This window comes from Meriones unguiculatus, chromosome 11 (assembly GCF_030254825.1).
Source record: "Meriones unguiculatus strain TT.TT164.6M chromosome 11, Bangor_MerUng_6.1, whole genome shotgun sequence".
NCBI lineage: Eukaryota > Metazoa > Chordata > Mammalia > Rodentia > Muridae > Meriones > Meriones unguiculatus.
In genome coordinates this window covers 74,584,879-74,599,862 of record NC_083359.1, presented here as the reverse complement: position 1 = coordinate 74,599,862, position 14,984 = coordinate 74,584,879, and the positions used below count along the sequence as shown (strand labels likewise).

Genomic DNA, 14,984 nt, shown 5'->3' with positions numbered 1-14,984 from the left:
GTGGTGAGTAATTGAACCAGCAGAGGACGTGGTTACAGAGCTACACAGGCTGCCTGAGAACCCCTGGGCAGATTAGGGGCAATTTCGCCATGTCTGGTTGGCTTGTCTGGGGAGAGAAGTGTGTCTCAGGCACCTGGTGGACAGGTGCTAAGTAAGCGCCCCACTGTGCACAGGGCTGCCCCACATCACAGAATTGTGCTGGCAGCACCAAGGCTGAAAACCCTGAACTGGCCTTTCCATTCTTATGCTAGGACTGACTCTCTTGTCCAAGAATAATATGAGACTTTTAAAACGATCCCAAGCACAGAAAAGGTAGGGAGGAAGCCGTGACCCTGGGAAGGGTGTGTGGTCCCACATCAAGCCACTAGAGGGCAGCAGTGATTTCCATATTTCCAGTCCACTAGCCCTTGAACTTGCAGCCCCCCCAGGAAAGCAGCCAACTGCTGGAAACAGAATAGGATCACTGATGCTAAAACAGGTAGGAGAAGGTGGCTTTTTCTTGTGTGTACAGGGGGTGTGTGTGTCACTGAAGTACTCTTGTGAGTACCAGGGCCCCGCAGAACACAAGGGTCAGGATACAGGCCCTTTGCCCTCCATCGGGCTCTGCCTCCCTCCCCTGGTCATCTCCATCTAGGGCCAGCAGCCAGAATTAGTATTTTCCCTCTACACTCCCTGCTCAGGAATTCCAGCTATGTGTTGCCCTGTGGCCCATCCCAGCTCTCACGGTCTACCAAGGCGGTTTCGACCTGTATCACCTCCAACCCGGAGTCTGTCTGTCAGCAGGGGCTACATGGCTCTCCTTTCAGAAACCAAGAATTCTTCATTCCCTCCCTGTCAGGCACTAGGGATCCTTTTCCCTTCCAGAGAGCAAAAGGAATCAGAGGTGGCCAGGCAGACTTAGGAGCCAGAGCGGATGTCCCCCTGCAGGGCCAGCAAAGTCTAACTCAAGCCCGGGGGCTGGGAAGACAAAAAAATAAAAAATAAATCACAGAATTCCAATAGACAATAGAAAGTCTGTGAAACATGGAGGAGGCAAACTGGAACACAATGGAAAACCAGAGGACTGTTCTGAGCCCGCTGGGCAGGGAAGGTATACAGGGCTTTGAACCCATCCTGGCTGCTTTGCTCCATCTCCGCCTTTGGATCTCTGGGCTTAGAAAACCTGCTTGCTTTGTGGGGATTGGCCAGAAAGCCAAGTGCCCGCTTTCCTGTAGACCTCAGAGCAAATAAAGCTGCTAAGGACATTAAAGTCTAGAAAGGGCACCAGGACATGAAGCCCTTGTGTTGCTTTGGTTTGATGCAGGTTGCTTAACTGTGGGCTACCAACACTTGATCTTCACTAACGGCATCTAACACATCTTTACAAGTTAGATCCCCATCGGTTGGATGCCAGGTTGCCTCTCCTACAGATCCGCGGAGCCAGCTCCAGCTCCAATCTGGCCTGTCTCTGTCATCCTTTTCCAGCTGCAGGCACTTGAGTCCCTCCCCGTCTTTTTGGAAAGGCTTTGGTTTGCTGATTTGCTTCGATTATTTACACAGCTGTCAGCTCCTTCCCGTCCCCACAGAGGTTTGTACCCAGCTTCCACCTACCCTACTCTGGACTTGGGTTGGGCAATGGGGTCTCACACAGGCAGGGGGATGCCTCAGCTTCAGCCAAGGCTGCAGGCAAGCCACATGGTGACTCCTCCTCTACCTTAAAGCACTGAGAACCGGAAACTGCCTTGTTTCTGTGCGGTACCGGTGGGTGAAAACAATGGTCTCTCTCACTAGCACTGACCCTCGACTTTCATTCTTTTAGACAGGGAGGGGAGGCTGTGAAGGGAAGATCGTGGGCAGATCCACTCCTACTGGGGAGTGAGTCTAGTCAGAAGATGTTAAATGGGAGAGAGTATGCCCTCCCTTCCAGAGGGAACATTTGGACAGTAGACCCTCCCATAAACCCACTCCAGGTTCCAAGCCTCCGCCCTGCCCATTGCTGCTTCCATATAATTGGGGGCAACTCACCGATCTCCTCATACCGCATCACTGTGCCCAGGTTGGCATTCTCATCTGTGGGGAGAGAGGGAAGGAGGAAGGAGGGAGAAAATGAAGGAGGGAGGGAGGGATGGACAGACGGACAGGTGAGAGAGAAAGCATTAAGTTGATAAGAGCCTCCTCGGGGATTGTGGCTGGAGTAGGATGGGGAAAGATGTACCAATCGGCATGAAGTATCCCCTCCCCACCTAGGCAGAGAAACACATTTCTGGGATTTTCATTATCAGAGGATCTCACTGGGGAAACCAATGACAGACACACTCGTGTTGAGTGCCTTCTATTTCTGTAGCCTAGGAAGGCGGCCCACAAGAACTTGTGCCCTCGGAACCTGGGACATAGGACTTGGGGTCACAGGAGGTGGCCTCCTCCCTTTCAGTTGCTTCCTGGTCTAAAGAACCAGCAACATTGGGATGTCGAGCCATTTCCTTGATGGGACGTCGCAGAAGCTGGGAGGATCAAAGGAGAGAGCCTCTGGCGTGTGCTCCTGGTGTGCGCTGTGTGCTGGAGGTGCTCAAGGTATACGCATGTGCACACACACAAATCTACAGATGAGCTGCCTTGCCCCTGCCCCTGCCCCTGCCTCCTCACAGGTTCCCTCTCAATGTGCCCCAAACTGGAAACCTCTGAAACGGCAGAAGGCAGGCCCAAAGAACAAAGGGAATGACTTCTCTTCGGCTCTTTGGGGACTCTTCTATACAGTTAAATTTGGGGTTAGCGGGGACGGGGCAGGGGAAGAGCCCCGGGGCCTGTGGTGTTCTCACCCATGCAGAATCTCTGGGAAGGACCCAAAAGACAAAGGGAAACCAGGGAGAGAGTGCATGCCCACCAATGGCGAAGGAACAGGCTCTGTCTAAACTGCTCTACAGGATCCAAAGTCCGTGGGAACATCCAGTGTGTAGACATATTTTATGGAGGAATGAACACACAGGCGGAGGAGGGAGATGACCATGAAAGGCCTCCCAGGATCACCACATCCACTTGACACTGTAGGTCTGACACTCCTGCTTGCCTCTGGTGTCTTTTAACTTCTGCTCTGCAATGACCACCCCGCAAAAGGAGGCCCTAGCCCGTTCTAGCTGTTACAATAATGCCATGAGTGGGGTGACTTTTAAACATCAGGAGTTGACTCCTAGAAGTTCTGGATATTAAAAGCCCAAGAGGAAGAGGTCAGCATGGGTAACATCATCTCCTTGTGTCCTCAGATGGTAGAAGGCATGAAAGGGCTCTGCAGGGCCTTTTCTTAAAAAAAAAAATCTAATTACATTTTATTTGTTTGCTTATTTATTGTTGTGTATGTGGGGTTGGGGGTGTGCGTGCAATCCACCCTCATGATTGTCTCCTAAAGACCTTGGTAACCATTCAGGGGGTTAAGGCTACTTGCTGATGCATGACGGGAGGTGACTGGGAAAGGAAGCCCTTGCTGCCTTACCTACAAAGGTGAAGCGCTCCACGGGTGGGCGTACACAGCAGATCCGGCCGAGGCTTTCTCCCACCTTCCCTAAGATCTTGGCTGAGGGAGAGAATGAGACAGACAGAGACAGAGGGGAAGAACCATTCACAACTGAACACTAGAGTCAGCCCAGCGTCAGGGCCACTGTAAACAACAGAGGTGTACTGGAGAAGGCGGGGCTGGAAAGCGGAAGGCAGGAGGACAGAGGGTGGAGAGAAAGCACAGAACAATGACTGCCAGTTCTTCCTCGTCATCCAGAGTCCAAGGCACAAGCATTTTTGAGTCATAGATGGCAGTCTACTTTCTGGTCACACTGATTGCATTGTTGAAAAGTGCAAAATAGGTTGCCAGGTGCAGTGGCGCACGCCTGTGATCCCAGCACTTGGGAATCAGAGGCAGGCAGATCTTTGTGACTTCGAGGCCAACCTGGTCTACAAAGAGAGTCCAGGACAGCCAAGGCTACACAAAGAACCATGTCTTTAAAATAAATAAATAAATGTGGAAAATAGAGAAAAGAAAGATATATAAAAAGAAAAAGAAATAGCATCTACAATCCCACCTCTAGAGATAACTACTGTCTTGGTCTATCATTCGTTCTCTTCCATTAAATGAGTATAAAGTACATACGTTGGGTTAGTTCGCAAACTTAAGGTGCCCTCATACTGCTCTGCTCTTCCAATTCTTAACTGCTGAGCCGTCTCTCCAGCCCTAGGTTTTCCAATTCTTAATGTTATGGTTTGAATCTTAAATGCCCCCCCCCCCCAAAGGCCATGTATTGAAGACTTGGTCCTCAGCTGATGACGCTGTGGAAGATGGTAGAAGTTTTAGGAGGTGGAGTCTAATGGAAGGAAGTTAGGTCCCTGGGGGTGTGTCCTGGCTCCTCCCTTCCTCTTCTCTGCTTCTGGTCACCACAAAGCGAGCCACCTCCATCCCTTACTCCCAGAATGCTGCATGCTTCCAGGGCATCCAAACAACATGCCCCACTGCACCTGGACTAGAACCTCTGGAACTTGAGCCACACTGTTTCCTTAACGTGGATTCTTCCCAGGCATTTTCTCACAGCAATGGAAAGCTGCTGTGACTAAGACATTTCTCATGAGCTCCTCAGTGGGTTTGTCCCAAGCCAGTCAGTCCTCCTGGACGGTAGCACCCGAATCCAAGGAACCTCAGCCTGCGGCAGACTACACGCTGGAATCATCTCTGCTGGGCCAAGGAGGGCACGCTTGCCCACGCAGATGGTCTTGACAGTAAACAGGCTCCCTATGTGGCTCTTCAGTGACCTACTTCTCCAGCTCTTGGTCTTTTTTTTTTTTTTTTAATAATTTATTTTTATTTTATGCACATTGCTGTTTTGCCTGCATGTATGTCTGGGTGAGGGTGTTGGATCCTGGAATTACAGACAGTTGTGAGCTGCCATGTGGTTGCTGGGAATTGAACTCGGGTCCTCTGGAAGAGCAGCCAGTGCTCTTAACCACCGAGCCATCTCTCCAGCCCCCCCTGAAACTTTCTGAGCACCCAGCGTAACTGCATGCAGACTGGGAAAGGAAGCTCTTGCTGCCTTCCTTACCTACAAGGTGAATCTGAGCTCTTCTTTATGAATTACTATGTTTATAAAAGGCCAGTAGGATAACAGTGTGTGGCCTTGAAAAGCAGTGGGCATCTGTCTCTTAGAATTTGGATTTGGTTATGTGTTGTTCGAAACAACATCCAAAGCAGTCCAAACTGGCCTTCGGCTTCTAGCCCTTCTGTTTCCACCTCCCACGCAGCTTCATCTCTTGGAATTGACCTGGGAGAATCCTTGCAGTGGTTCTCAACCTCCCTAACGCTATGAGCCTTTAATACAGTCCTCATGTTGTGGTGACACCCAACCATAAAATTATTTCATTGCTGCTTCATAACTGTAATTCTGTAAATATCTGATATGCAAACCCTGTGAGGATGGCAACCTACAGGTTGAGAAGCAGTGCTTTAGGGCATGTGCCTTGGACCTGCTGGCTCGTGTACTTCTGAGCTGTGCAGCTCAGGCTAATCACAAACTGTCTCCGAGTCTTCATTTTTTTTATTTGTCAAAGGAAAAACACCATGCATGTCACAGAATCACTGCGTTACGCAAGCGAAGGACTGAGCACACAGCACTGTAAGATACACAGCGCTGGTGTAAGAATGTGTTGGTGGCTTTGTTCTCTGCTGTGGAGGAGGTGGGCTAAGAGCATGGGCATTGTGTGTGTGAGGCGACTCATGGCCATGCTACTTCCTCTCTGTGACCCTGGGTGAGACCCTCAACCTCTCTGAACGAGGCAATGAAAAATGCCCCCTTTCACATGTTAAATCCTAACTTAGAGCAATTATATTTATATTTAAATACTTGAGAAGGCATACTGTTCTCTCCCTTTCCTCTCTTCTTCCCCCCTCTCCTCTCCTCTGGCTCCATCTCCCCCATGTCTCACTTCTCATCTCTATAGTGAAAATGATCTTTACCAGCTGTAGATAGTTTAATTCTGGAGACTCTGTGGGGGGGTGTAAACGGGAGAGAGCCCTCAGAGGGAGGGCCAGTGACAGCTGCTGCTCCCCCTGGGCCCCCCTCCAGCCGCTGTTCCCCTTGCTGCTGCTATTTCATCCTGTTGCTGTATTCTGTTTGCTATTGCTGGATTGCTGGATTGCTGGACTGCTGGATATTCTGACAACGAAGATTGGAACCCAACATCCCTAATCATCTCAGGAAGTGCTTGTAGAAGTCTATGCCCCCTTTCCCCTCTAACCTTCTTTTTCTCCTACCTAGTGTTCGGGGGTTGGAAAGGATTAGTGTGGAATAAGAATTGGAGGGGAGGTTGAGATATAAGAACCCAATAACATACCATATACATACCATATACATGCCAGTACTTCTCCCTTCTCTTGCCTATGCTTAACTCTCTTCCTCCTTGCAGCCTGACCAATTCAAATCCTGGTGACTCTGAAGACTAAGAAGTTTATCCAGTGTCCCTTACCTGCAGTGGGCTTGGTGGTCACATTGCTGTTCTGGTAGATGGGCTGGGTGTTCTCATGCTGTGGCTGACCAATCACAGGTGTCATGGATGGCGTGTTGACATTGGAGAGGATGCAGCCAGTAACCCTCTGGGGAAAAGCAAAAGCACCAAGTCAGTGTCCTTAGCCAAGGGACGCTGAGAATCATGGCCCAATTTCCCCCACGGACATCTGTCTCAGCAGAGTGGGTCAGCCTCAAGCTGGTGGAGGACCCTGGGCTTGCTTCTATAGGCAGCTAATCACATGGTCTACCCTGGCAGAAAACAGGGGAGCTCAGCAAGAAAAGCTTGGGAAGCAGCATCGCATAGCCCTGGACCCCAGTTCAAACGCTCCTCCTTCTAGCTAAGTGACCTGGAATAGTCAATTGCTCCTGAACCTTTATTTTAAGTCAAGTCTGACAATATACCCTCTCCCTTTTTTTTTGGTCTGATGAATCTCAGGCTGGCTTCAAACTATGTAGTTGAAGATGACCTTTTTCTTTTCTTTTTTTTAATATTTATTTATTTTGAGAAAGGATTTTTCTGTGCAGCCCTGGCTGTTCTGGAATTCAATCTGTTGACCAGGCTGGCCTTAAACTCAGAGATGCACCTGCCTCTGCCTGCAAGTCCCGGGATTAAAGGCCACTACCACCCATGACCTTAAATTTTCTATCCACCTGTCTCTACTTCCTGAGTGCTGGGATTACAGTCTTCAGCCATCCTTTGCAGAAAAAAATAAAAATAAAAAAAGAATCTACATCTGTGCGGAAGTCAGCTATCTTCTTCTCTCTTAGGAAGGCAGGCCCACCTTTTGCCTCTTTGACTTTTGGCAGAAGTACTTGAGCAGGTTTATGTGAGGTACCTGACAAATGCAGGGCTTTGTGTAACCTTCTCTATGTCACGACTGTCCGTGGTCCCGCCTGCTTCATGGGGGCAGAATGAGATCATATCTGTCGGGGAGCTCTGCAGGCTTGGGAAACGTCAGGCCAACCATAGATGTCATCACCACCTCGGCCTCTGCCGGCCAGACACAACAGTGACACGGCCGGCTAGAGAGCAGGACGTATTTGTGTCACGGGAAGTGTGGGTGAGTTTCAAGGCCCCGTGGGCCTGTGCATCACATATCAGAGCCGCAAGGTGACTTGAGACACATTATCCATTAACCTGTGTTATCAGGCCCACTGCTCCCTCCAGCGATGTAGAATATATGGGGCTGAGAATGTGGCCTTCTCCACAGAAGAGCAGGAAGCAACTCTCCTTTACCCGGGGTCGGAGGGTAACGGAGAGCCACAGGACTAAGTGCATATTCAAGGTCCCTTTCCCCCAAAATCAGCCTCTCCAGGGTTGATGGTGCCCATTGCATTTTCAGGATTGGAGTCCTGCTGTGAAAGGGACCCTCAAGCCCTAGGGATAAGCCGAGAAGAGGTTTTCGGCACAGCTTCTGTGGGCCACCCTGCAGGCAGGATGCCTGGAGTTTTTCTGAGCCCTAGAAGAGCAGCAGGCATTTGGTTTGTGAGTTCATATGTCACTTCTGTCTACTCCTAACACCAGGTCACAGTAGCATCCAGCTGCATCTGTGAGGCCGCTTCCCAGCCTGCCTTGTGGGCCCCTCTGCTCAGCTGTGGCTGATGGAATGAAAGGGTGATCTATGCTCTTTCATTATTATTTTACCACCAGAAAAGACAGTGCCACATTGTCCCTTAATGGCTGCTCTGTGGCCAAGGAATTTCTTCTCTGTCCACAGACCCCACCACTGCCCGTGCCCTGCTCAGCCCTCCACGGCTCACCCGCCCTCAGCAGTTTTTACATGCCCAGCCCCAAGTGGCCACCTCCCTGACATGTTTAGCCTCCACGCCAGGAACACCAGCCTCATCCCAGGACTGGGAAGTGTGGGGTTCCCAGGAAGCAGCTCTGAGCCCTGGCTGCAAGGCTGGAGACCATCTGTAACCTCCACTGTCAGCCATCCTTTGCGGGCCGCTGCTGCAGCTGGAGCTTGAGAAGGCCCTTCTCTGGCTCAGGCTCAAGCTTTGGCGTGAGTTAAAGAGGAAGCGCCCAGAAAGCCCAGGCATTTGGACAGCCAAACAATTGCCAGGCTCTATGGCCATGATAGCCAGGCCAGCGCTCAGGGATGCTGTCAGGGTTTCTGTCTCTCCCTAGGCCTCTGTGTGACTAAAAAGAACACAGGTTCCCAGATGACACTCCACTCCCCAGCTCAAGGGGCAAGGGTGAGAGATAAACTGATGTAAGTCACTGGTGAGTTTATTTGTTACCACGGCACAGCTTCACTGAAGACAGAAGGGAAGATTGGTTCTGTTTCATTCTACAGAGGAACGTAATAGACCGGAGCAGCAGTCTGCTGGTCCTCCATGCTCCTCTCACTCCTGGTCCCCTACGGTGTTCTGGGACCCCAGATCATATGTAGTAAGATGAAGCCCGGCTGTGTGGTTGGTTGCAGTGTGGGGAGGTCAGGGCCTGCCCTGTGAAGATGGCAGCAGCCCCTCCCTCCAACGGCAAGGGGAGGGCAGGGATGCAGGTCTCTTCGGATCAGAATGATGTTAAGGGTATTTAGAGCTGGGGGCCTCTCCATGCAGAGTGTGGGGAGATGACCACAAAGGGCAGTTTGCTCTATCTGTCAGCCTGTCAGTCAGGTTTTTGGCCATGGATAGGGCTGTTTTTCATCCTGTCCCTCTTGATTTCGTGGAGGGCATTCTGCCCACGTTGCGGCTGGTGCTGCTGGCACACAGCCGGCCCTAGGTCACTGGAAGTTCTATACTGCAGTGGGGAACACAGGTGCTTTCCTCCATCCGTGGCCAGTAAATGTCCACTGTGTGTCCTCGGGTACACAGACTCCTCTCTCTGCTTCCTGTTACCCCATAATAAAGCAGGGAGCAGGCACTGTTGTCTGTGAGGTTCTTAGATGGAAGAATGCATGGGGATGATGGAGCATTGATCCTTAGGCATGGTATCTTAGCCTCGGACTGGGATCCTTTGGGTCCCTAACAGATGGGGAAGGAACCCGGCAACTTGTACCAAGTCTAAGAGGACACTATTTTTTATCCCAGGCTAATGACACTGAATTTATGATCCTTCAGCCTCTACCTCCCAATATAGAGGCACACATCCCCACATCCAGTTTTTATCTGGCGCTGGGGATCAAACCCAGAGTTTCACACATGCTAAGCAAGCATTCCAGTAACTGAGCTACCTCCTCAGCCCATAGGTACATCTCTTCCCTTGCCCAGCCCCATCTTCTCCTCACTGAATTCTTACAACTCTAGTCTTCTTCATCCCTCCTTGAGCTTGCTTCTCCAGCAGAGGTCAAATCCAGCCCTGACAGCCTCTTAGCATCTCCAATCCGGAGGACATGTCAGAGAGTCGAAGGCAGGGAGCAAGGCTGGTCCTAATTCACTGTTTTCCCTGGCACTCGACAAGGGCTGGTCCACCTCACAACTAACTGGCAGGGAAGCAGGAAGCAGGAAGGAGATGCCAGGCCAGCAGGTCAGCAGGCCAGCAGCAGCCCTCCCCTCCCCCTCTCCCGTACCCTGCTCATCCGCTCACCCTCAGCCTCGGCCCAGCCTACCTTCATGAGGTCTCGATGGTGCTCCAGCACACTGCAGGTCGTCTGCCAAGTGTCCTGGTAGCATTCCCATGGGTCCACCCTGCCAGCACACAAGAGGTTGTCCTTACTGTCCATTCCAGGCACTCCCTCCTCCCTGCTTCCTCCCAAGGCTCAGGGAGTTTAGCAGGCCGTGGGCTTAGATCTCAAAGCGGGTTAAGCCAGGCTGTGAAATATGTTCCTGAGCCTCAGTTTCCCTCTCTGTAAAATGGGAGGAATCTAGCGCAGGTGTGTAAGGAAGATGCTGCTGTCAGCTTTCCTGAGTTTAACCCCAGCTCAGCACTCTTGAGCTTGGGGAATTTTATATGCAGGATAGGTTGTACTTATTCCCCTATGGAGATCTCCAGGCTCTTACAGAATTGTGATAAGGATTAGAAGAGCCAGGGGCTCATCAAGCTGGGACTGAGGCTCTCCTTGCTGCAAGCCCTGGCGAAAGCCCCATCAACCTCAACTCGGCAGCACAGCGGCACAGTGCCAGGAGGCTGGACAGTGCTGTGACTGCTGGACTGGAGGGTGCAAACCCACAGGCCAGCTCACTCTCCCTGAGCAGGAGGCTGGGAAGTGAGCAGGGATCCTGCACCCAGACTCCTGGTGCCTCACTTGGCCTCAATTGCCAACTTAATGAGCTGCTAAATTGAGAGATTTCTGAAGTGTTCTCTTAACGTTGAGCAGCCCTGGCTGCCCACTGCCGTGAACATGCGCCTCAGGTTTCCTGAGTTGAGATCTGACTAAGTGAAAAAGGAAGGGGTCTGACCAGCCTCACCAGGCTCTTCCTGCCCTGCCCCTGTGCACACAAGGATGGGAGTCAAGCAAGCCCCTCTCCCTGGCCTCACCAAACAGGTGTCCTGGGGCAGGGCTAGCTTCCAAGAGCTCAACCTCAGGCTCCTTAGACATCTCAGTACATCTCAGTTCTGTTTTTCCCAGTGAGGCAGGCAGTAAGCCCTCAGCAAGTAGTCATTGGATCAATTGTGTTACTCCACGATTTTCTGAGATCAAAGTAGGCGCAACCTTCTGGCCATTGTTTTCTCCCCTAAACTCATTTCCCACAGGCAGTTAAACATTCACTACAGCTCTCAGAGGTGAGGTTTCTAATCCTGACTCCATCATAGATGCCCTGTCCTCCAGCACTGGGCTTCTTGGGCCCATTTAACCTAAATCTTTTTTTAAGATTTATTTTTATTTATGTGAGGGTGCCTGTGGAGGCCAGAGAGGGTGTCAGATCCCCTGGAGCTGAAGTTACATACAGGTAGTAGTAAGCTACCTGCCCAAGGTGGGTTCTGGGAACCGAACTCATGACCTCTAGAAGAATAGCAAGTGCTCTTAACTGCTGAGCCATAGTTTCAGTCCTCAGTTGGAAAGAAAGGCCCTCAAGGGTGAGGCTTCTCGTACAAATCACCGTGCAGGCCCCCATGGACCACTTCGAAATTATTACCATGGCTTCCCCTCACTGCCTTCAGCTCTGCTTGCCCATCCCTCCTGGGTTAACTGCAGCCCTTAACTCACTCTGAGGTCAGTGCCCCTCCCCTCCTGGAAGCTTCTAGGTGCTGCTTATTTTTCCAGCGTAGGAAATTAAAGAGCAAATGATGTGCCATTATTTTTTTTTTAAACACCATCTTCTCATGCAAATTATAACGGCAGGAACTGGGGGGACATAATTAGCATAATTAGTGGAAGCTTGCTTTAATTACACTGCTGGCTCAGAGCATGGGGAGCGCTGCCATTTCAGTGGAAGAGCTAGTCTAAGGGGAGTGGGGAGCGCTGATCAGGAAGACAGCTCTAGGTCTGACTTGGTAGGGAAGCCTTAGAGGGCGCTGCTCATAGATCCCACATCTTTGTCCAGGCGTCACTGTGGACCTCAGAAGGACACCGATCTCAGAAATGGGCAGGAATCGAGTAATTGAGAGGAGTTGGGGACCAGGCCCCTCCCCCAGAGATGTTTTTGGAAACTCTAAGATCACACCAGCAGCCACAGATGGAACTCCTTAAGCCAACTCTTTAATGTTGTGAGCCTGATTGTTTGGTTCAAAAATAAAGTTATTCACGGGCCACCCCTGGAGACCTACCGAATTCCAGCCAGTTACAGGGCTAATATCTCTCCTACTTCCTCACCCTTGGGGGTTCCAAGCTACCGACTCTTCCTCTTTTCCATCCCATCCCAGTGAGCCCAGGGCCATCCCAGCCCTACCTGATCCAGTCGGAATTCTGGACAGCCAGCTGACACATGATGAGACGGTGCCGACTCGACACAAGGCCCTGGGAAGCAACGAGACCCTCAGTCTCCCACGGCACCCGGAAACGCCCACCCAGAACACCCCATTACAAAGCATGTTTGATGGTGAGAGGAAACGAGAGACGCGCTGTCCCTCTGCCACACACACAGACATTGGGCGACAAGGGGAAAAAGAAAAAGGGGGAAGGATATGTGCCATGCATCCCACTGCATCAGAGTCTGAACTAGTCAGTACCCGCTCTACATGGATCTAAGATTTGACCGAGTTGAGCTTGGTTAGCCTGGTTTGGTGATTGGAGTATCCATGGGAGAAACGGGAATGACTGAGAGAGTGCCCACATTTTTTTGAGGACTGGTAGCATATGATAAGCAGCACTGGGATGCTTCTTCCAAAATACAATTCTTAGGAAATATTTGTCCAGTGCAGCTCAACCCATGACCTGCTGCCAATGTGAGTGCGCCTGAGCAGGCACGCTCCCTTTTCTCTGTGAGCAGTTGGCTGTGGTGGGCGGCTGGCCATCCAGCGGTGGCCACACACCCAGGTCTGACAGTGGTCCTGGGATGAAAGCCAGATAGATGCCCACTGTCAGGCATTTACCATTTCCAGGAATTTCCTCGGAGAGGACAGGGGGGCAGTTTTAAAAGCTGAGGAGGGAGGGCGAAGGGAGAGCAGGCCAAGAAGGGAACTCACCTGTTTGCCATAGGAGTCGTGGACCGGAGAGACAATGCCACCAATCACGATAAACCTTCCAGTCTTGTGCAGATAATCCCTGGCTCTTTCTAATTAAAGGGAGAAAACCGAACGTTAGAAGAGAGGAAAGGTGTGTCTTAAAGGTGATAATTGGAATCACCCGCAGCCCAGGTTAGGTACTTGCTATTTAAGTAGAAGGCGTCAACTTTCAAAGCGTCAACTCAAAGGTCGGGGAGGCAGACCTTAGCCTCAGACACTGAAGGATTTAGAACTTGAAGGGTTTAATACAGTGGTGAAGGGTCTGTGTTGGAGAAGCCACAGTAGCTTGGAGGGGTTTTAAAACAAGCACCTCATTAAGAGGCCTTAAAACTGCTGATTGGAATTTGCTCCTGTTGTCGCTTGCAGAAATTCCAGTGAGGAGCCATCCCTTAACAGAAAAGGTAAGCCTCCTTAGAATATGAAAGATGTGCTGATTGCCCCATCTAACTGCCAAGACGGAAGAAGCAGGAAAACAAATTTAAAGGGCCTTGTACATAATCATAGGGAATTAACTATCAGCCTAGAGTCGGCATCATCAGAGTTGCTTGAGAATAAAAAACGCCCAGCCAAACAAAAGCCTCCTTGAGGGTGTCATATAGCTTATCCAAACTGATGAGGCGAGGCCAGGTTCACTTTCGGGAGAAAAGCGAGTGAACTAGAAGAGCTTAAAAGTCTAGTCCTAGAGTCTGGAGAGATGGCTCAGTGGTTAAGAGTACTCTCTGCTCTTCCAAAAGACCCGGATTCAATTCCCAGCACCCACATGGGAGCTCACAATTGTCTTTAACAGCAATTCCAAGGGCTCTGACACCTTCACACTAATGCACATTAAATAAATTATTAAAAGAAAAGTCTAGTCCTGTTTTATTTCCAAGGGAGCCCATTAAACAGATTCTATCAGTATATTTTTTAAGGTGTGTGTGTGTGTGTGTGTGTGTGTGTGTATGTGTATGAGTGTCTGCGCATGTGTGTATGCAGACGCCTGAGACAATCCAGGAAAGGGCGTCAGATACCTTAGGGCTGGAGTTACAGGAACCTGTGAGGCCACATGTGGACGTCGGGACATGAACACGGGTCCTCTGGAAGAATAGTGTTCACTCTTAATCTCGGAGCCAACTCTCCAGACCTCTCTACTTTATTTTTGAGACAAGGTCTCTCACTGAAGTTCATTGACTTTCCCTCAACTAGTTACCAGTGACCCCCTGCCTCATCCTTCTGTCTCTGCTTTCTGAAGTACTGAGGTAGCCATACATGCTGCCATGCCTTTGTTTGTTTATTGAAGAAAGGGTTTCTCTGTGTAGCCCTGTCTGTTCTGGAACTCACTATGTAGACCAGGCTGGCCTCTAACAGAGATCTGCCTGCCTCTACCTCCCAAGTAATGAGATTAAAGGTATGTGCTACCATGCTATGCTTTTTATGTGTATGAGTGTTTTTGCCTGCATGTATGTACACATACCATGTACATGCCTAATGTCCTCAGAGGCCAGAAGAGGGCTTCAGACCTCCTGGATGGCTGCTAGTTGCCATGTGGGTGCTGGGAACGGAACCTTGGTCCTATGTGGGAACAGCAAGCACTCTTAACCATTGGGCCATCTCTTTAGCCCTCACCTGTCTTTTTAAGTGAATGCTGGAGATCGAAGCCGGGTCCTCCAGCCTCAAGTAAACGCCTCACGGACTGAGGCAATGCTGAGGCCCCAGGCGTGAACATCGTGGTTGGGGAATCAGTGAGTGAAAGAAGAGCAAAGGCAGCAAGGCTGGTTGTAGATTTTACAGTCAGGTGTTCATGACCCTGGTGGCTCTGTCAGCATTTAGAAATAATTCTCATCACAGTTGCTGCTTTTATCCCTCCAGTGAGAAAGCCTTTTAGAAAAACTAACTGGCCGTTTTTAATATCATTTTAGATTTTTTTCCCCCAAAGTAAATGG

The 14,984-nt window shown here is 50.4% G+C and overlaps 1 protein-coding gene across 2 annotated transcripts in view; it reads right to left on the bottom strand.

The window, feature by feature from the left end:
* Nmnat2 (nicotinamide nucleotide adenylyltransferase 2) overlaps positions 1–14,984 on the bottom strand; it is a 158,242-nt gene that overhangs the window by 23,683 nt on the left and 119,575 nt on the right. For both annotated transcript variants that reach the window (XM_060364458.1, XM_060364459.1), the window contains exons 2-7: positions 13,024–13,112; positions 12,288–12,355; positions 10,067–10,145; positions 6,472–6,598; positions 3,464–3,544; positions 2,005–2,049 (exon numbers count right to left, since the gene is read on the bottom strand). In XM_060364458.1, the coding sequence (XP_060220441.1) occupies positions 2,005–2,049; positions 3,464–3,544; positions 6,472–6,598; positions 10,067–10,145; positions 12,288–12,355; positions 13,024–13,112 (489 nt within the window). The remainder of the gene's footprint in view (positions 1–2,004; positions 2,050–3,463; positions 3,545–6,471; positions 6,599–10,066; positions 10,146–12,287; positions 12,356–13,023; positions 13,113–14,984) is intronic.